This window comes from Salvelinus fontinalis, chromosome 2, assembly GCF_029448725.1.
Source record: "Salvelinus fontinalis isolate EN_2023a chromosome 2, ASM2944872v1, whole genome shotgun sequence".
NCBI classification, from domain to species: domain Eukaryota; kingdom Metazoa; phylum Chordata; class Actinopteri; order Salmoniformes; family Salmonidae; genus Salvelinus; species Salvelinus fontinalis.
This window is the reverse complement of record NC_074666.1, coordinates 71,076,363-71,098,431: the sequence shown is the minus strand read 5'-3', so window position 1 is coordinate 71,098,431 and position 22,069 is coordinate 71,076,363. Positions and strand designations below refer to the sequence as shown.

At 50.2% G+C, this 22,069-nt stretch overlaps 1 protein-coding gene across 1 annotated transcript in view; it reads left to right on the top strand.

The window, feature by feature from the left end:
- The window catches only part of prkcab (protein kinase C, alpha, b), a 314,729-nt gene that overhangs the window by 195,837 nt on the left and 96,823 nt on the right, over positions 1 to 22,069 (top strand). Inside the window, exon 4 of the mRNA XM_055884310.1 lies at positions 14,712 to 14,823. Within this exon, the coding sequence (XP_055740285.1) occupies positions 14,712 to 14,823 (112 nt within the window). The remainder of the gene's footprint in view (positions 1 to 14,711; positions 14,824 to 22,069) is intronic.

Genomic DNA, 22,069 nt, shown 5'->3' with positions numbered 1-22,069 from the left:
CCTCTCTCAGTTCCTCCCCTCTCTCTCTCTTTCTCTCTCTCTCAGTCCCCCCCTCTCTTTCTCTTGCTCTCCTTCCCTCTATCCTTTATCTCTCTACGCCCCCATATCTCCAAGGAACCTTCACAGTGGATCTGGACATTGTGTACAGTGTGAGTCATTGCTCATGAAGTCCAATTGTAATGGCAGGGTCATCCTATGTCCATCCCTGGGGTTTGAGAGTGTACTGAGAATCTTAGACGCTGTCTCCTTGACCCTCTAAACCCCCAGACAAACACACACACACACACACACACACACACACACACACACACACACGCACTCTACAGTTTGACTTCTGCAAACCTCTCTCACCCTGTACAGCTGAAGGGAGCTCAGTTCCTGAGAGAGATAACTGGGGTGCACTGGGTTGATGTGTGACCTCAGGGTTCTACAGACCTATACACACTTATTTACGAAGGGTCAATAGTAGCACCTTCAAAATTGTATGAAACAAGTAAAACATGGTACTGTATGTCTGTTTTAATAACATAAAACCATTATTTCTCCTCTTTCTTTCTCCTCCATCCTTCTTTCTTACTTCACATCTCTCCCTCTTTCTTTCTCTTTAAGTCAATCTCCTGCTGAATTATCTCTGACAGCCATCACCATGGCAACTACAATTGTCAACTTTGTGCTATTCCCACAGACACACACACACATACAGTCATACATGAGGTGTTTTGGGGGCATTTCTTACTTCCATTATGTCGCAGATGATGCATTCAACAGATTATAATATAGAACACCGTGTTACAAGTAGGGAGAATTTACTGTTGCGTTGTTCCATTCAAACTGAACTCTGGATGCATCTTAACAGTGGTTGTATTCCCTTCCTTAGCATTAAAATCCCATTGATGTATAATGTATTAAGGAGCACCACACTGTAGTGATCAGCCCCAGGACATTGGACAACGGGCCTCAGTGCCTTAGAATAGGTTATCTATCCACTGCCAGAACCCCACTGATTGGGCCTGCTGGTGAAATAGACCAAAATAGACGTAGACTGTGAGTGTGCAGAGCACAGTACAGCCAAACCTTCCATGGGGTGTTTCCTCTCTGGCTACCAGACTGGCCTCAGGTCAGGAGCAGAGAAACATGGTCATCACAATATATACTGATCAGATTGGTGGGCTTTTTGTTGGTGCAATCAATGGCTAGGGCCAGGAGTTTTCTTTACTGTATGACACACACACACACACACACACACACACACACACACACACACACACACACACACACACACACACACACACACACACACACACACACACACACACACACACGAGTGAGAGTGAATAGCTTACTTACAGGCCCTTTCCCCAATGCAGAGAGAAAAAAAATAGAAAAATAACCCATGGAATAAATACAATGAGTAATGATAGCTTGGCTATATACTGTACATGAGATACCAGTACTGAGTTGAAGTGCAGAGGTATGAGGTTATTGAGGTAGAAATGTATGTATAACTACAAATAAAGTGACTAGGCAACAGGATAGATAATAAGTAGCGGCAGCGTATGTGATGAGTCAAAAGAGTTAGTGAAAAAAGGGTCAATGCAGATAGCCTGGGTAGCTATTTGGTTAACTATTTAGCAGACTTATGGCTTGGGGTACACTCTTAGAAAAAAACAATTGTTGTCCTGGCTCCACACTGCCAGATCCCTGACCTCCTTTCTATAGGCTGCCCCGTCGTCGTCGGTGATCAGGCCTGCCACCGCACACTCAATGACGGTGTTGGAGTCGTGCGCGGCCACATAGCTGTGGGCGAATAGGGAGAACAGGAGGGGACTAAGCATGCACCCCCGAGGGGCCCTCGTGTTGAGTGTCATCGTGGCGGATGTGTTGTTGCCTACCCTCATCGACTCATCGTCAAACACACACACACACTCCCCTCTCCCCTCTCCTCTCTCCTCTCTTCTTCTGCATGATCTGGCCCTTACGCTCGGAGGAGTACATCATTACATCATCATCTCGTCTCGATGACACCAGCTTCCTCCTGGCACCCCGTAACACAGTAACATTCTCTGATTTGATCTGCATGGAGTGGGTGGCTGGGCCAAACCATGAGCTGAAACCCAATAATGTGTAACAGATTGATGTTTGGTAAAGGATCTCAATGATCACATCACTGGGTGGCATCAAGATTCTCACTCTGTCTCTGCTGAAGTGTTGGAGTTTCAACCTGTTATGGGCTACACATTGTCATACTGCATTTGTCTTGGATCAGGCAGGGTGTATGGGAGCCCAGTATTCGGTTCTCTAGTCAGCACATTCCCTCACCATTTACTATATTGAAAAAGCTATACAAATGTGCAATTGTTCACACTACCAGTATCAACTTCTTTTTCAGAGCACCTCTTGTCTGACATCTATTACTAAACAAGCGTTCCTTTCTTAGTCTCAATGTACCATATTGATTTGTACTGATTGCAATTGCCTTGGTCTGGGCTGAATCTAAAGTAAACTTCAAACTGTATCACCCCACCTGAGTGCATGTTCCATACACGATTGTAACTCGATGTGTGGGTATCATTTCTACATCCTATAAAACCTCTACTCAGGAAAACGTTAGTTTAGCCTAGTCATGAACTACACACGCTGTCTAAAGCCCATAGTCAACCTATTCATGAGTGCTGCTGTTTTATAACAACTCTAAACGCTGTGCATCGCTAACCAGATGCTGGCTAGCAGCATACCACCCTGCATACCACCCGCCATTCCACTGCTGGCTGGCCTCTGAAGCTAAGCAGGGTTGGTCCTGGATGGGACACCAGATGCTGCTAGAAGTGGTGGAGGGCCAGTAGGAGGCACTGTTTCCTCTGGTCCCCTAAAAACTATATCCCAGGGTAGTTGTTGGGGACATTGCCCTGTGTAGGGTGACGTCTTTCAGATGGAACGTTAAACGTGTGTCCTGACTCCCTGTGGTCACTAAAGATCCCGTAACACTTATCGTAAGAGTAAGGGCATTAACCCCGGCGTTTTGACTAAAATCCCAATCTGGCTCTCATTCCATCATGGCCACCTAATCATCACCAGTTTCCAATTGGCTCATACATCCTCCTCTCCCCTGTAACTATTCCCCGGGTCGTTACTGTAAATGAGAACGTGTTCTCAGTCAACTTACCTGGTAAAATAATGTTTCAATAAAATAAGTTCACTCTCCCACTGGTCTCTGGCAATCACCACCACACACACCCTCAATCAATCAATCAAATGTAGTTTATAAAGCCCTTTTGTAACAGTCCTGACCTATTTATGTTAGTTTTTATGTGTTTTTGGTCAGGGCATGTGTTTTGGGTGGGCAGTCTATGTTACCTGTTTCTATGTTGGTTTCGGTTTGCCTGGTATGGCTCTTGATTAGAGGCAGGTGGTTTGCATTTTCCTCTAATCAAGAGTCATATTTAGGTAGGGCATTATCACTGTGTGTTTGTGGGTGATTGTCTCCTGTGATGTTTCGTGTTGTTCGATATATATTCACAAACGGGACTGTTTGGCTGTTCGTGTGTTTCGATGTAACGTTCCTGTCCGTGAGTTTACGTTTATGTATGTGAGTTTATGTTCAGGTTCCGTTCTACGTCGTTTTGTTATTTTGTAGTTTTGAAAGTGTTTTGTTTTGTTTTCGTGTTACCATCTTCATCGTTGTAAATAAATAAAGATGGCATATTTCCCTGACTCCGCATATTGGTCTGAAGATCCTTCTCTCCTCACTTCATCTGAGGATGAGGAGAGCGACAGCTATTACAGAATCACCCACCAAAATACAGAGACCAAGCGGTATGGGAAAAATCGACGGAGCAACAAGGACTTTTGGACTTGGGAGGAGATTTTGGACGGTAGAGGACCTTGGGCTCAACCAGGGGAATATCGCTGCTCTCGTGAGAAGAGTGAGGCAGTCACAGCCCAGGAGCGGTGGTTTAAGGAGGCAGCTAGGAGACGTGGATGGAAGCCGGAGATTCAAGCTCGTAACCGGAATTATGAGGGGACACGTCTTGCACGGAAGCCCGAAAAGCCCGTGAGTAACTCCCAAAAATTTCTTGGGGGGGGGGCTAAAGGGTAGTGGGCCAAGGGCAGGTAGGAGACCTGCGCCCACTTCCCAGGCTAACCGTGGAGAGCGGGAGTACGGGCAGACACCGTGTTACGCAGTAGAGCGCACGGTGTCTCCTGTACGTGTGCATAGCCCAGTGCGGGTTATTCCACCTCCCCGCACTGGTAGGGCTAGATTGGGCATTGAGCCAGGTGTCATGAGGCCGGCTCAACGCGTCTGGTCTCCAGTGCGTCTCCTCGGGCCGGCATACATGGCACCTGCCTTACGCAGGGTTTCCCCGGTTCGCCTACACAGCCCGGTGCGGGTTATTCCACCTCCCCGTACTGGGCGGGCGACCAGGAGCATTCAACCAGGTAAGGTTGGGCAGGCTCAATGCTCAAGAGAGCCAGTACGCCTGCACGGTCCGGTATTTCCGGCGCCACCTCCCCGCCCCAGCCTAGTACCTACAGTGCCTATATTACGCACTAGGCTACCAGTGCATTTCCAGAGCCCTGTTCCTCCTCCACGCACTCTCCCTATAGTGCGTGTATCCAGTTCGGTGCCTCCAGTTCCGGCCCCACGCACTAAGCCACCTGTGCGTCTCCCAAGTCCTGTACACACTGTCACTTCTCCCCGTACTAGTCCTGAGGTGCGTGCCCTCAGCCAGGTGCCACCAGTGCCGGTACCACGCACCAGGTATAGAGTACGCTTTGAGAGTTCAGTGTGCCCTGTCTCTGCTCCACGCACTAGTAGGAAGGTGCTTATCATTAGCCCGGTGCCTCCAGTTCCGGCACCACGCACCAGGTCTACAGTGCGCCGTATCCGGCCAGAGCCATCCGTCTCCCCAGCGCCATCTGAGCCATCCGTCTCCCCAGCGCCATCTGAGCCATCCGTCTCCCCAGCGCCATCTGAGTCATCCGTCTGCCAGGAGCCTGCAAAGCCGCCCGTCTGCCATGAGCCTGCAAAGCCGCCCGTCTGCCATGAGCCTACAGAGCCATCCGCCAGACAGGAGCCGCTAGAGCCGTCAGCCAGATAGGAGCCGCTAGAGCCGCCCGCCAGACAGGATCTGCCAGAGCCGCCAACCAGACAGGATCTGCCAGAGCCGCTAACCAGACAGGATCTGCCAGAGCCGCCAACCAGACAGGATCTGCCAGAGCCGCCAATCAGACAGGATCTGCCAGAGCCGCCAGCGAGCCATGAGCAGCCAGAGCCGTCAGAGAGCCATGAGCAGCCAGAGCCGTCAGAGAGCCATGAGCAGCCAGAGCCGTCAAAGAGCCATGAGCAGCCAGAGCCGTCAGTGAGCCATGAGCAGCCAGAGCCGTCAGAGAGCCATGAGCAGCCAGAGCCGTCAGAGCGCCATGAGCGTCGAGAGCCGTCAGCCTGCCATGAGCGTCGAGAGCCGTCAGCCTGCCATGAGCGTCGAGAGCCGTCAGCCTGCCATGAGCGTAGAGAGCCGTCAGTCTGCCATGAGCGTCGAGAGCCGTCAGCCTGCATGGACCTGCCAGAGCCGTCCAAACAGGACCTGCCAGAGTCCTTCAGCCGGGATCTGCCCCTTGTCCCGGTGTTGCCCCTTGTCCCGGTGCTGCCCCTTGTCCCGGTGCTGCCCCTTGTCCCGGTGCTGCCCCTTGTCCCGGTGCTGCCCCTTATTCCGGTGATGGTCCTTATCCTGGTGCTGCCCCTTGTTTTTGTGCTGCCCCTTGCCCCGGTGCTACCCCTTGTCCCGGTGCTGCCCCTTGTTCCGGTGCTAGCTGTTTATTTAGGGGAAGGTAATGTTTGGGTGGTCAGTGGAAGGGGTAGAAAGAAGAGGGGAGTGACTATGGTGGTACGGGGACAGCGTCCTGAACCGGAACCACCACCGTGGTCAACTGCCCACCCGGACCCTCCCCTGGACTTTGTGCTGGTGCGCCCGGCGTTCGCACCTTGGGGGGGGGGTACTGTAACAGTCCTGACCTATTTATGTTAGTTTTTATGTGTTTTTGGTCAGGGCATGTGTTTTGGGTGGGCAGTCTATGTTACCTGTTTCTATGTTGGTTTCGGTTTGCCTGGTATGGCTCTTGATTAGAGGCAGGTGGTTTGCATTTTCCTCTAATCAAGAGTCATATTTAGGTAGGGCATTATCACTGTGTGTTTGTGGGTGATTGTCTCCTGTGATGTTTCGTGTTGTTCGATATATATTCACAAACGGGACTGTTTGGCTGTTCGTGTGTTTCGATGTAACGTTCCTGTCCGTGAGTTTACGTTTATGTATGTGAGTTTATGTTCAGGTTCCGTTCTACGTCGTTTTGTTATTTTGTAGTTTTGAAAGTGTTTTGTTTTGTTTTCGTGTTACCATCTTCATCGTTGTAAATAAATAAAGATGGCATATTTCCCTGACTCCGCATATTGGTCTGAAGATCCTTCTCTCCTCACTTCATCTGAGGATGAGGAGAGCGACAGCTATTACACCTTTATACATCAGCAGTTGTCACAAATTCTTATACAGACACCCAGCATAAAACCTTTTCTCCTTTTGTCTTAGCTGGTGCTAAGGTTTTAGTTGAAGTGTATTACATGCATCTGTGCTTTTCTGGGTCTGTGCCCTACTCACAGCTCTAGGACTACAGAGTACATACACACACACATGCACACACTCACATGTTCTCTCTCACTCTGACACACACACACAGAGACTCACACATGCACAGGGAACACATGCACAGAGAGAAAGAGAGCTGCCTCCAGGGCTCTGACAGTCGAGGAGATGATCCCTTTACACACTTCCTCTCCCAGTCTCTTTCTGGAATGTGTCATGCTGCATCTCTACTCACAGCTACCGCTTCACCGCATGGCCAAGCTCTGCCATTTTACCCCTGGCTGAGAGAGAGAGAGAGAGAGAGAGAGAGAGAGAGAGAGAGAGAGAGAGAGAGAGAGAGAGAGAGAGAGAGAGAGAGAGACTGAAGGAAATTGGAAATGCTCAATATACAGTACAGACTGATGCTCTATATACAGTAGAGACTGATGCTCAATATACAATATCAATCAAGTTTATTTTATATAGCCCTTCGTACATCAGCTAATATCTCGAAGTGCTGTACAGAGACCCAGCCTAAAACCCCAAACAGCTAGAATGCAGGTGTAGAAGCACGGTGGCTAGGAAAAACTCCCTAGAAAGGCCAAAACCTAGGAAGAAACCTAGAGAGGAACCAGGCTATGAGGGGTGGCCGGTCCTCTTCTGGCTGTGCCGGGTGGAGATTATAACAGAACTATGCCAAGACGTTCAAAAATGTTCATGAGTGACAAGCATGGTCAAATAATAATCATGAATAATTTTCAGTTTGTTTTTCATAGCCGATCATTAAGAGTTGAAAAACAACATGTCTGGGACAGGTGGCGGTTCCATAACCGCAGGCAGGACAGCTGAAACCGGAACAGCAGCAAGGCCAGGCGGACTGGGGACAGCAAGGAGCCACCACGCCCGGCAGTCCCGACGTATGGTCCCAGGGCTCAGGTCCTCCGAGAGAAAGAAAGAGAGAAGGAGAGCATCAGTCTGTATTGTATATAATACAGACTGATCTATATACAGTACAGACTGATGCTCAATATACAGTACAGACTGATGATCTATATACAGTACAGACTGATGATCTATATACAGTACAGACTGATGCTCAATATACAGTACAGACTGATGCTCAATATACAGTACAGACTGATGCTCAAAATACAATACAGACTGATGCTCTATATACAGTACAGACTGATGCTCTATATACAGTACAGACTGATGCTCAATATACAGTACAGACTGATGCTCTATATACAGTACAGACTGATGCTCAATATACAGTACAGACTGATGATCTATATACAGTACAGACTGATGCTCAATATACAGTACAGACTGATGCTCAATATACAGTACAGACTGATGCTCAATATACAGTACAGACTGATGCTCAAAATACAATACAGACTGATGCTCTATATACAGTACAGACTGATGCTCAATATACAGTACAGACTGATGATCTATATACAGTACAGACTGATGCTCAAAATACAATACAGACTGATGCTCTATATACAGTACAGACTGATGCTCAAAATACAATACAGACTGATGCTCAATATACAGTACAGACTGATGCTCAATATACAGTACAGGCTGATGCTCAATATACAGTACAGACTGATGATCTATATACAGTACAGACTGATGCTCAATATACAATACAGACTGATGCTCAATATACAATACAGACTGATGCTCTATATACAGTACAGACTGATGCTCTATATACAGTACAGACTGATGCTCAAAATACAGTACAGACTGATGCTCAATATACAGTACAGACTAATGCTCTATATACAATACAGACTTATGCTCAATATACAGTACAGACTGATGCTCAATATACAGTACAGACTGATGCTCTATATACAATACAGACTTATGCTCAATATACAGTACAGACGGATGCTCAAAATACAATACAGACTGATGCTCTATATACAATACAGACTTATGCTCAAGATACAGTACAGACTGATGCTCAATATACAGTACAGACTGATGCTCTATATACAATACAGACTTATGCTCAAAATACAATAAAGACTGATGCTCTATATACAGTACAGTCTGATGCTCTATATATAGTACAGACTGATGCTCAAAGACTGGGAGAAGGGAAGGGAGGAAGAGAGGGGAGATGCAGACAGAGAGAGATAAATAGTCAAATGGATAGATGTAGGCTTCTGTTAGCTCTCCTGTCCCTAGTTTGTTTTTATTGCTCCAGTCAGTGGCCGTGTTCTCCTGCTCAGACGTTGTGTAACCGGTGTGAAATGGCTAGCTAGTTAGCGGTGCACGCTAGTAGTGTTAACATCCGTGATGTCACGCGCTCTGAAGCAGTTGGTTCCTTTTCTCTGCAAGGTCTGCGGCGTTTGTGGAGCAACAGGTAACGATGCTTTGAGGGGGACTGTTGTCAATGTGTTCAGAGGGTCCCTGGTTCGAGCCAAGGTTGGGGTGAGGAGAGGGACGGAAGTAACCCATGGTTGTGTGCCAGGTCATTGACTGGGCTGCCAGGCACCAGATTGCTACATATGATGTGGTTTGCTGATATGTTAAATACTTATCCAGGCGTTGTAAGATCTGGCATGCGCCAGCAGCGCCTATGCAGAGGAACGTGCCCGTGTCTGTTGATCCACCAGACCAGATCAGTAGAGTGTAGAGACAGGATCCACCAGATTAGATCAGTAGAGTGTAGAGACAGGATCCACCAGATTAGATCAGTAGAGTGTAGAGACAGGATCCACCAGATTAGATCAGTAGAGTGTAGAGACAGGATCCACCAGATTAGATCAGTAGAGTGTAGAGACAGGTTCCACCAGATTAGACCAGTAGAGTGTAGAGACAGGATCCACCAGATTAGATCAGTAGAGTGTAGAGACAGGATCCACCAGATTAGATCAGTAGAGTGTAGAGACAGGATCCACCAGATTAGATCAGTAGAGTGTAGAGACATGATCCACCAGATTAGATCAGTAGAGTGTAGAGACAGGATCCACCAGATTAGACCAGTAGAGTGTAGAGACAGGATCCACCAGATTAGATCAGTAGAGTGTAGAGACATTATCCACCAGATTAGATCAGTAGAGTGTAGAGACAGGATCCACCAGATTAGATCAGTAGAGTGTAGAGACATTATCCACCAGATTAGATCAGTAGAGTGTAGAGACAGGATCCACCAGATTAGATCAGTAGAGTGTAGAGACAGAATCCACCAGATTAATCAAATCAAATCAAATGTATTTATATAGCCCTTCTTACATCAGCAGATATCTCAAAGTGCTGTACAGAAACCCAGCCTAAAACCCCAAACAGCAAGCAATGTAGGTGTAGAAGCACGGTGGCTAGGAAAAACTTCCTAGAAAGGCCAAAAACTAGGAAGAATCCTAGAGAGGAACCAGGCTATGAGGGGTGGCCAGACCTCTTCTGGCTGTGCCGGGTGGAGATTATAACAGAACATGGCCAAGATGTTCAAATGTTCATAAATGACCAGCATGGTCAAATAATAATAATCACAGTAGTTGTCGAGGGTGCAGCAAGTCAGCACCTCAGGAGTAAATGTCAGTTGGCTTTTCATAGCCGATCATTAAGAGTATCTTTACCGCTCCTGCTGTCTCTAGAGAGTTGAAAACAGCAGGTCTTGGATAGGTAGCACGTCCGGTGAACAGGTCAGGGTTCCATAGCTGCAGGCAGAATAATTGAAACTGGAGCAGCAGCACGGCCAGGTGGACTGGGGACAGCAAGGAGTCATCATGCCAGGTAGTCCTGAGGCATGGTCCTAGGGCTCCGATCCTCCGAGAGAAAGAAAGAGAGAATTAGAGAGAGCATACTTAAATTCACACAGGACACCGGATAAGACAGGAGAAGTACTCCAGATATAACAAACTGACCCTAGCCCCCCGACACATAAACTACTGCAGCGTAAATACTGGAGACTGAGACAGGATGGGTCAGGAGACACAGATTAGATCAGTAGAGTGTAGAGACAGGTTCCACCAGATTAGATCAGTAGAGTGTAGAGACAGGATCCACCAGATTAGATCAGTAGAGTGTAGAGACAGGATCCACCAGATTAGATCAGTTGAGTGTAGAGACAGGATCCACCAGATTAGATCAGTAGAGTGTAGAGACAGGATCCACCAGATTAGATCAGTAGAGTGTAGAGACAGGATCCACCAGATTAGATCAGTAGAGTGTAGAGACAGGTTCCACCAGATTAGATCAGTAGAGTGTAGAGACAGGATCCACCAGATTAGATCAGTAGAGTGTAGAGACAGGATCCACCAGATTAATCCAATCAAATCAAATGTATTTATATAGCCCTTCTTACATCAGCAGATATCTCAAAGTGCTGTACAGAAACCCAGCCTAAAACCCCAAACAGCAAGCAATGCAGGTGTAGAAGCACGGTGGCTAGGAAAAACTTCCTAGAAAGGCCAAAACCTAGGAAGAATCCTAGAGAGGAACCAGGCTAGGAGGGGTGGCCAGACCTCTTCTGGCTGTGCCGGGTGGAGATTATAACAGAACATGGCCAAGATGTTCAAATGTTCATAAATGACCAGCATGGTCAAATAATAATAATCACAGTAGTTGTCGAGGGTGCAGCAAGTCAGCACCTCAGGAGTAAATGTCAGTTGGCTTTTCATAGCCGATCATTAAGAGTATCTTTACCACTCCTGCTGTCTCTAGAGAGTTGAAAACAGCAGGTCTTGGATAGGTAGCACGTCCGGTGAACAGGTCAGGGTTCCATAGCTGCAGGCAGAACAATTGAAACTGGAGCAGCAGCACGGCCAGGTGGACTGGGGACAGCAAGGAGTCATCATGCCAGGTAGTCCTCAGGCATCGTCCTTTGGCTCAGATCCTCCGAGAGAAAGAAAGAGAGAATTAGAGAGAGCATACTTAAATTCACACAGGACACCGGATAAGACAGGAGAAGTACTCCAGATATAACAAACTGACCCTAGCCCCCCGACACATAAACTACTGCAGCGTAAATACTGGAGACTGAGACAGGAGGGGTCAGGAGACACAGATTAGACCAGTAGAGTGTAGAGACAGGATCCACCAGAACAGTAGAGTGTAGAGACAGGATCCACCAGACCAGTAGAGTGTAGAGACAGGATCCACCAGACCAGTAGAGTGTAGAGACAGGATCCACCAGACCAGTAGAGTGTAGAGACAGGATCCATCAGACCAGTAAAGTGTAGAGACAGGATCCACCAGACCAGTAGAGTGTAGAAACAGGATCCACCAGACCAGCAGAGTGTAGAGACAGGATCCACCAGACCAGCAGAGTGTAGAGACAGGATCCACCAGACCAGCAGAGTGTAGAGACAGGATCCACCAGACCAGCAGAGTGTAGAGACAGGATCCACCAGATTAGGTCAGTAGAGTGTAGAGACAGTGTCTACCAGACCAGTAGAGTGTAGAGTGTAGAGACAGGCTCCACCAGACCTGTAGAGTGTAGAGACATGCTCCACCAGACCACACCAGTAGTGTAGAGACAGGATCCACCAAACTAGATCAGTAGAGTGTAGAGACAGGATCCACCAAACTAGACCAGTAGAGTGTAGAGTGTAGAGACAGGCTCCACCAGACCAGTAGAGTGTAGAGTGTAGAGACATGCTCCACCAGACCAGTAGAGTGTAGAGTGTAGAGACAGGCTCCACCAGACCAGTAGAGTGTAGAGTGTAGAGACAGGCTCCACCAGACCAGTAGAGTGTAGAGTGTAGAGACAGGCTCCACCAGACCAGTAGAGTGTTGAGTGTAGAGACAGGCTCCACCAGACCAGTAGAGTGTAGAGTGTAGAGACAGGCTCCACCAGACCAGTAGAGTGTAGAGTGTAGAGACATGCTCCACCAGACCAGTAGAGTGTAGAGTGTAGAGACAGGCTCCACCAGACCAGTAGAGTGTAGAGTGTAGAGACATGCTCCACCAGACCAGTAGAGTGTTGAGTGTAGAGACAGGCTCCACCAGACCAGTAGAGTGTAGAGTGTAGAGACATGCTCCACCAGACCAGTAGAGTGTAGAGACATGCTCCACCAGACCACACCAGTAGTGTAGAGACAGGATCCACCAAACTAGATCAGTAGAGTGTAGAGACAGGATCCCTGAAGGAAGGCCTGGACAGATATAGATCCCAGTCCCACGATAGCACATCCCTACAGTGGCCCAAAAGAAGGAGAGTGATCTGTCCATTATCTTGTTATGTTATTCTGAGGCAGCCAAGGCTTGTAGGTGTGCCAGAGAGGAAGAGGTGCTTAAATTAAACTTGCTTAAATGCCAACATTGTTGGAATCCTCCCGATGATTCACTCCCTGCCAATCACAGTCTATATTGTTGGCTGTGTTTGTGTCAAGGACAGTTTCTCTGAGGATGATGATGAAACCTGGTTTACTCTCTTTCATATGTGAAAGATATTATAGATACAGGAGTTATGACACATTTGGTTAGTTTGAGGTGTCAGGTTTACCCAAACGACTTCACAGGTTTTTATTATGATTGCTTTTTGAAAATTTTAGCGCTTACAGTAGCTATACTCATTATAGCAAGGTTAACACTTTACTTAACAGGAGCTATACTCATTATAGCAGGGTTAAAGCTTTACTTAACAGTAGATATACTCATTATAGCAGGGTTAAAGCTTTACTTAACAGGAGCTATACTCATTATAGCTGAGTTAAAGCTTTACTTAACAGTAGATATACTCATTATAGCTGAGTTAAAGCTTTACTTAACAGTAGATATACTCATTATAGCTGAGTTAAAGCTTTACTTAACAGTAGATATACTCATTATAGCTGAGTTAAAGCTTTACTTAACAGTAGATATACTCATTATAGCTGAGTTAAAGCTTTACTTAACAGTAGATATACACATTTTAACATTCCACATTCCAAATTCAGTTAGCCTACACAATGGATGACGTATCAATCCAACATTAGTTTGTTGTGTTTTCTCTTCCAACCCCCACTCTAAATCAATCTCACCCTTCAGCTAGTAGTCTTCCTTTGTATCTTAGCTTTCTAACATTGATGGAAAGTTGGCTCATTAGCTCAGCCTAACCCAGTGATGCTGCCAGATGTTTTGTCCAAGATAAACAGCTGGTGGATTAGAAAGGGATTCCTCTCAGTATAGAGTGAGACACCATGAGGTCACAAGTCAAGAAGCTATAGCTTCCTACGTACTCACACTCAGGATATAATGTAGTGTAAACCATGTTTTCAAGATTAACCTAATTTTGATTGTGTGATACAGTTTTCATTCAATGTGTGATTTTTCAAGTGATAAGAAAAACTGAATGTAATGCAAATTTGAAGCGGATTCATCAGAATAACAGACAGTACAGATAGACATCCTATTTCCAACCCTTGAGACACTATCCTACAGTACAACCCCTCTTCACCTCTCTCCATACTTTACTGTACTGAATATGATAGTAGGGCAGGGAAACTCAGCAGTGCCATTCACAACACACACACACACATTTTCCCACATCCACATCAGTCTTCCTCATCATTATGGAGAACAGTTCCACAATACAACAAATCAAAGCGTCTGCCTGGCTCCACAGAGCTCCACAGCTCTCTCTCCATCCCACATTTATTCCATCAGATGTTGGAGAGATGGAGCGACAGGCTGTTGAATTATGGGATTGGAGGCATACCATCTTATTTGAGCCGGTAGTCGAAGCGTATGTATTGGTAGAGCTGGGTACTGTTCATTAGGCAGAAAATAGGGAAACATTTGTGAAACGGGAAGGTGCTACCTGATTTGTTTTATAATAAACACTTGTTTTCCTTTTCAGTTGCAAAATGCTTTGCTACAGTGTGTCCTAATGAACTTGTCCCGAAGTGCACTGACATTTGATGAAATAGAGAAGGGATCAATAACTACCTCATCTGAAATGGCTTTGTGGAGTGGAAATGTTCTCAGCAAGTAGCAACAACAGCAGTGTTCTATCTTGATTGATCACTGTGATTGATTCGGGTGTTTTTTAATTTACGGCATTTTATATTTCATATCCTGCTGTTGATCTTGAAAGCTTCAGTTGACCAAACAATGAAATAATCTCTGTCTTTGTGTGTGTGTTTCCAGGACCCCAGAAGCAAGCACAAGTTTAAGATCCACTCGTACGGTAGTCCCACGTTCTGTGACCACTGTGGCTCCCTCCTCTATGGACTCATCCACCAGGGGATGAAATGCGACAGTGAGTCAGTCTTTAATGACACCTTTACTCAGCTCAACCATATGATTGAGATGACTTTATTGGTCAAATACACACAAGGTCCAACGGAAATGTGACTTTTAACCCCACCCCTCTGAAAGACACATAGAGAGGTTTTGTAGAGGAGCAGGGGGCTGCCACTCTGGGAGGCCAGGAGCTGCTGTGGTGCTTTGCTCAAGGGCACAAGGGCAGGCATTGGCATCTAGGAGTTGATACCAGCGACCCTCCAATTGCCAGTTTACTTCCCACCAGAGTTTTCCAGTCAGACCCGAGATTCAAAATGGCAACCCTCTGGTTGCTGGCTTGCCTCTCTAACCTCTAGGCTACCTGCCGCCCCACAGAGTAACAGTGCTTATCTAGGATCAGTGTTGCCTTTTAGATCATTATCAGTAAGATGACATGGACAGGGGGGACCTGATCCTAGATTAGCACTACTATGCTCACATGTTTTATGAATATTGGCCCTGAGCACCCAAGAAAGGCTGCACAGCCTCACATCCAGGCCAGGGGATCACAGGCTGCTTCCTGATTCTCCATACTGTTCCTGAAGAGTGCACTTGCTCACTCCCCATCCCATCACCTCACTACCTCTCAACCCATCCCATCACCTCACTACCTCTCAACCCACTCCCAGCCCCTCACTACCTCTCAACCCATCCCATCACCTCACCACCTCTCAACCCACTCCCATCCCCTCACTACCTCTCAACCCTCTCCCATCCCCTCACTACCTCTCAACCCTCTCCCATCCCCTCACTACCTCTCAACCCACTCCCATCCCCTCACTGCCTCTCAACCCATCCCATCCCCTCACTACCTCTCAACTCACTCCAATCCCCTCCCCTACCTCTCAACCCACTCCCATCCCCTCACTATTACTCAACTCACTCACATCCCCTCACTACCTCTCAACCCATCCAATCCCCTCCCTTCCTCTCAACTCACTCCCATCCCCTCACTACCTCTCAACCCATCCCATCCCCTCACTACCTCTCAACCCTCTCCCATCCCCTCACTACCTCTCAACCCATCCCATCCCCTCACTACCTCTCAACCCTCTCCCATCCCCTCACTACCTCTCAACCCTCTCCCATTCCCTCACTACCTCTCAACCCTCTCCTATTACCACACTACCTCTCAACCCACTCCCATCCCCTCACTGCCTCTCAACCCATCCCATCCCCTCACTACCTCTCAACCCTCTCCCATCCCCACACTACCTCTCAACCCACTCCCATCCCCACACTACCTCTCAAACCACTCCCATCCCCTCACTACCTCTCAACCCATCCCATCCGCACACTACCTCTCAACCCTCTCCCATCCCCACACTACCTCTCAACCCACTCCCATCCCCACACTACCTCTCAACCCATCCCATCCCCTCACTACCTCTCAACCCATCCCATCCGCACACTGCCTCTCAACCCACTCCCATCCCCTCACCACCTCTCAACCCATCCCATCCCCTCCCTACCTCTCAACCCACTCCCATCCGCACACTACCTCTCAACCCACTCCCATCCCCTCACTACCTCTCAACCCATCCCATCCCCTCACTACCTCTCAACCCATCCCATCCCCACACTACCTCTCAACCCATCCCATCCCCACACTACCTTTCAACCCATCCCATCCCCACACTACCTCTCAACCCATCCCATCCCCTCACTACCTCTCAACCCATCCCATCCCCTCACTACCTCTCAACCCTCTCCCATCCCCTCACTACCTCTCAACCCACTCCCATCCCCTCACCACCTCTCAACCCTCTCCCATCCGCTCACAACCTCTCAACCCATCCCATCCCCTCACTACCTCTCAACCCACTCCCATCCCCACACTACCTCTCAACCCATCCCATCCCCACACTACCTCTCAACCCATCCCATCCCCTCACTACCTCTCAACCCATCCCATCCCCTCACTACCTCTCAACCCTCTCCCATCCCCTCACTACCTCTCAACCCACTCCCATCCCCTCACTACCTCTCAACCCATCCCATCCCCTCACTACCTCTCAACCCTCTCCCATCCCCACACTACCTCTCAACCCTCTCCCATCCCCTCACTGCCTCTCAACCCATCCCATCCCCTCACTACCTCTCAACCCATCCCATCCCCTCACTACCTCTCAACCCACTCCCATCCCCTCACTACCTCTCAACCCTCTCCCATCCCCACACTACCTCTCAACCCTCTCCCATCCCCTCACTGCCTCTCAACCCATCCCATCCCCTCACTACCTCTCAACCCACTCCCATCCCCACACTACCTCTCAACCCTCTCCCATCCCCACACTACCTCTCAACCCATCCAATCCCCTCCCTACCTCTCAACCCATCCCATCCCCTCACTACCTCTCAACCCATCCCATCCCCTCACTACCTCTCAACCCATCCCGTCCCCTCACTACCTCTCAACCCTCTCCCATCCCCTCACTACCTCTCAACCCTCTCCCATCCCCTCACTACCTCTCAACCCATCCCATCCCCTCACTACCTCTCAACCCTCTCCCATCCCCTCACTACCTCTCAACCCTCTCCCATCCCCTCACTACCTCTCAACCCTCTCCTATTCCCACACTACCTCTCAACCCACTCCCATCCCCACACTACCTCTCAACCCACTCCCATCCCCTCACTACCTCTCAACCCATCCCATCCCCTCACTACCTCTCAACCCATCCCATCCGCACACTACCTCTCAACCCACTCCCATCCCCACACTACCTCTCAACCCATCCCATCCCCTCACTACCTCTCAACCCACTCCCATCCCCTCACTACCTCTCAACCCATCCCATCCCCTCACTACCTCTCAACCCACTCCCATCCGCACACTACCTCTCAACCCATCCCATCCCCTCACTACGACTCAACCCATCCCATCCCCTCACTACCTCTCAACCCATCCCATCCGCACACTACCTCTCAACCCATCCCATCCCCTCACTACCTCTCAACCCATCCCATCCGCACACTACCTCTCAACCCTCTCCCATCCCCTCACTACCTCTCAACCCTCTCCCATCCCCTCACTACCTCTCAACCCACTCCCATCCCCTCACCACCTCTCAACCCTCTCCCATCCGCTCACAACCTCTCAACCCATCCCATCCCCTCACTACCTCTCAACCCACTCCCATCCCCACACTACCTCTCAACCCTCTCCCATCCCCACACTACCTCTCAACCCTCTCCCATCCCCTCACTGCCTCTCAACCCTGTCCCATCCCCACACTACCTCTCAACCCTCTCCCATCCCCTCACTGCCTCTCAACCCATCCCATCCCCTCACTACCTCTCAACCCTCTCCCATCCCCACACTACCTCTCAACCCACTCCCATCCCCACACTACCTCTCAAACCACTCCCATCCCCTCACTACCTCTCAACCCTCTCCCATCCCCACACTACCTCTAAACCCACTCCCATCCCCACACTACCTCTCAACCCACTCCCATCCGCACACTACCTCTCAACCCTCTCCCATCCCCACACTACCTCTCAACCCTCTCCCATCCCCTCACTGCCTCTCAACCCTGTCCCATCCCCACACTACCTCTCAACCCTCTCCCATCCCCTCACTGCCTCTCAACCCATCCCATCCCATCCCCTCACTACCTCTCAAACCTCTCCCATCCCCACACTACCTCTCAACCTTCTCCCATCCCCTCACTGCCTCTCAATCCTCTCCCATCCCCACACTACCTCTCAACCCTCTCCCATCCCCTCACTACCTCTCAATCCATCCCATCCCCTCACTACCTCTCAACCCACTCCCATCCCCTCACTACCTCTCAACCCATCCCATCCCCACACTACCTCTCAACCCATCCCATCCCCTCACTACCTCTCAACCCTCTCCCATCCCCACACTACCTCTCAACCCTCTCCTATCCCCACACTACCTCTCAACCCACTCCCATCCCCTCACTGCCTCTCAACCCATCCCATCCGCACACTACCTCTCAACCCTCTCCCATCCCCACACTACCTCTCAACCCACTCCCATCCCCACACTACCTCTCAACCCATCCCATCCCCTCACTACCTCTCAACCCACTCCCATCCCCTCACAACCTCTCAACCCATCCCATCCCCTCACTACCTCTCAACCCATCCCATCCCCTCACTACCTCTCAACCCATCCCATCCCCTCACAACCTCTCAACCCATCCCATCCCCTCACTACCTCTCAACCCATCCCATCCCCTCACTACCTCTCAACCCACTCCCATCCCCTCACTACCTCTCAACCCATCTCATCCCCTCACTACCTCTCAACCCATCCCATTCCCTCACAACCTCTCAACCCTCTCCCATCCCCTCACTACCTCTCAACCCACTCCCATCCCCTCACTACCTCTCAACCCACTCCCATCCCCTCACTACCTCTCAACCCACTCCCATCCCCTCACTACCTCTCAACCCTCTCCCATCCCCACACTACCTCTCAACCCTCTCCCATCCCCTCACTGCCTCTCAACCCTCTCCCATCCCCACACTACCTCTCAACCCTCTCCCATCCCCTCACTGCCTCTCAACCCACTCCCATCCCCTCACTACCTCTCAACCCATCCCATCCCCTCACTACCTCTCAACCCTCTCCCATCCCCACACTACCTCTCAACCCATCCAATCCCCTCCCTACCTCTCAACCCATCCCATCCCCTCCCTACATCTCAACCCATCCCATCCCCTCACTACCTCTCAACCCTCTCCCATCCCCTCACTACCTCTCAACCCATCCCATCCCCTCACTACCTCTCAACCCTCTCCCATCCCCTCACTACCTCTCAACCCTCTCCCATCCCCTCACTACCTCTCAACCCTCTCCTATTCCCACACTACCTCTCAACCCACTCCCATCCCCACACTACCTCTCAACCCACTCCCATCCCCTCACTACCTCTCAATCCATCCCATCCCCTCACTACCTCTCAACCCACTCCCATCCCCTCACTACCTCTCAACCCACTCCCATCCCCTCACTACCTCTCAACCCATCCCATCCCCACACTACCTCTCAACCCTCTCCCATCCCCACACTACCTCTCAACCCATCCAATCCCCTCCCTACCTCTCAACCCATCCCATCCCCTCACTACCTCTCAACCCATCCCATCCCCTCACTACCTCTCAACCCATCCCGTCCCCTCACTACCTCTCAACCCTCTCCCATCCCCTCCCTACATCTCAACCCATCCCATCCCCTCACTACCTCTCAACCCTCTCCCATCCCCTCACTACCTCTCAACCCATCCCATCCCCTCACTACCTCTCAACCCTCTCCCATCCCCTCACTACCTCTCAACCCTCTCCCATCCCCTCACTACCTCTCAACCCTCTCCTATTCCCACACTACCTCTCATCCCACTCCCATCCCCACACTACCTCTCAACCCACTCCCATCCCCTCACTACCTCTCAACCCATCCCATCCGCACACTACCTCTCAACCCTCTCCCATCCCCACACTACCTCTCAACCCACTCCCATCCCCACACTACCTCTCAACCCATCCCATCCCCTCACTACCTCTCAACCCATCCCATCCGCACACTACCTCTCAACCCACTCCCATCCCCTCACTACCTCTCAACCCATCCCATCCCCTCACTACCTCTCAACCCATCCCATCCCCACACTACCTCTCAACCCATCCCATCCCCTCACCACCTCTCAACCCATCCCATCCCCACACTACCTCTCAACCCATCCCATCCCCACACTACCTCTCAACCCATCCCATCCCCTCACTACCTCTCAACCCATCCCATCCCCTTACTACCTCTCAACCCTCTCCCATCCCCTCACTACCTCTCAACCCACTCCCATCCCCTCACCACCTCTCAACCCTCTCCCATCCCCTCACAACCTCTCAACCCATCCCATCCCCTCACTACCTCTCAACCCACTCCCATCCCCACACTACCTCTCAACCCTCTCCCATCCCCACACTACCTCTCAACCCTCTCCCATCCCCTCACTGCCTCTCAACCCTCTCCCATCCCCACACTACCTCTCAACCCTCTCCCATCCCCTCACTGCCTCTCAACCCATCCCATCCCCTCACTACCTCTCAACCCTCTCCCATCCCCACACTACCTCTCAACCCTCTCCCATCCCCTCACTGCCTCTCAACCCTCTCCCATCCCCACACTACCTCTCAACCCTCTCCCATCCCCACACTACCTTTCAACCCTCTCCCATCCCCTCACTACCTCTCAACCCTCTCCCATCCCCTCACTACCTCTCAACACATCCCATCCCCTCACTTCCTCTCAACCCACTCCCATCCCCACACTACCTCTCAACCCATCCCATCCCCTCACTACCCCTCAACTCACTCCCATCCCCTCACTACCTCTCAACCCATCCCATCCCCTCACTACCTCTCAACCCTCTCCCATCCCCTCACTACCTCTCAACCCACTCCCATCCCCTCACTACCTCTCAACACACTCCCATCCCCTCACTACCTCTCAACCCACTCCCATCCCCTCACTACCTCTCAACCCTCTCCCATCCCCTCACTACCTCTCAACCCACCCCCATCCCCACACTACCTCTCAACCCACTCCCATCCCCTCACTACCTCTCAACCCTCTCCCATCCCCACACTACCTCTCAACCCACTCCCATCCCCTCACTACCTCTCAACTCACTCCCATCCCCACACTACCTCTCAACCCTCTCCCATCCCCTCACTACCTCTCAACCCACCCCCATCCCCTCACTACCTCTCAACTCACTCCCATCCCCTCACTACCTCTCAACCCATCCCATCCCCTCACTACCTCTCAACCCATCCCATCCCCACACTACCTCTCAACCCATCCCATCCCCTCACTACCCCTCAACCCTCTCCCATCCCCTCACTACCTCTCAACCCATCCCATCCCCTCACTGCCTCTCAACCCACTCCCATCCCCTCACTACCTCTCAACCCACTCCCATCCCCTCACTACCTCTCAACCCATCCCATCCCCTCACTACCTCTCAACCCACTCCCATCCCCTCACTACCTCTCAACCCTCTCCCATCCCCACACTACCTCTCAACCCTCTCCCATCCCCTCACTGCCTCTCAACCCTCTCCCATCCCCACACTACCTCTCAACCCTCTCCCATCCCCTCACTGCCTCTCAACCCACTCCCATCCCCTCACTACCTCTCAACCCATCCCATCCCCTCACTACCTCTCAACACTCTCCCATCCCCA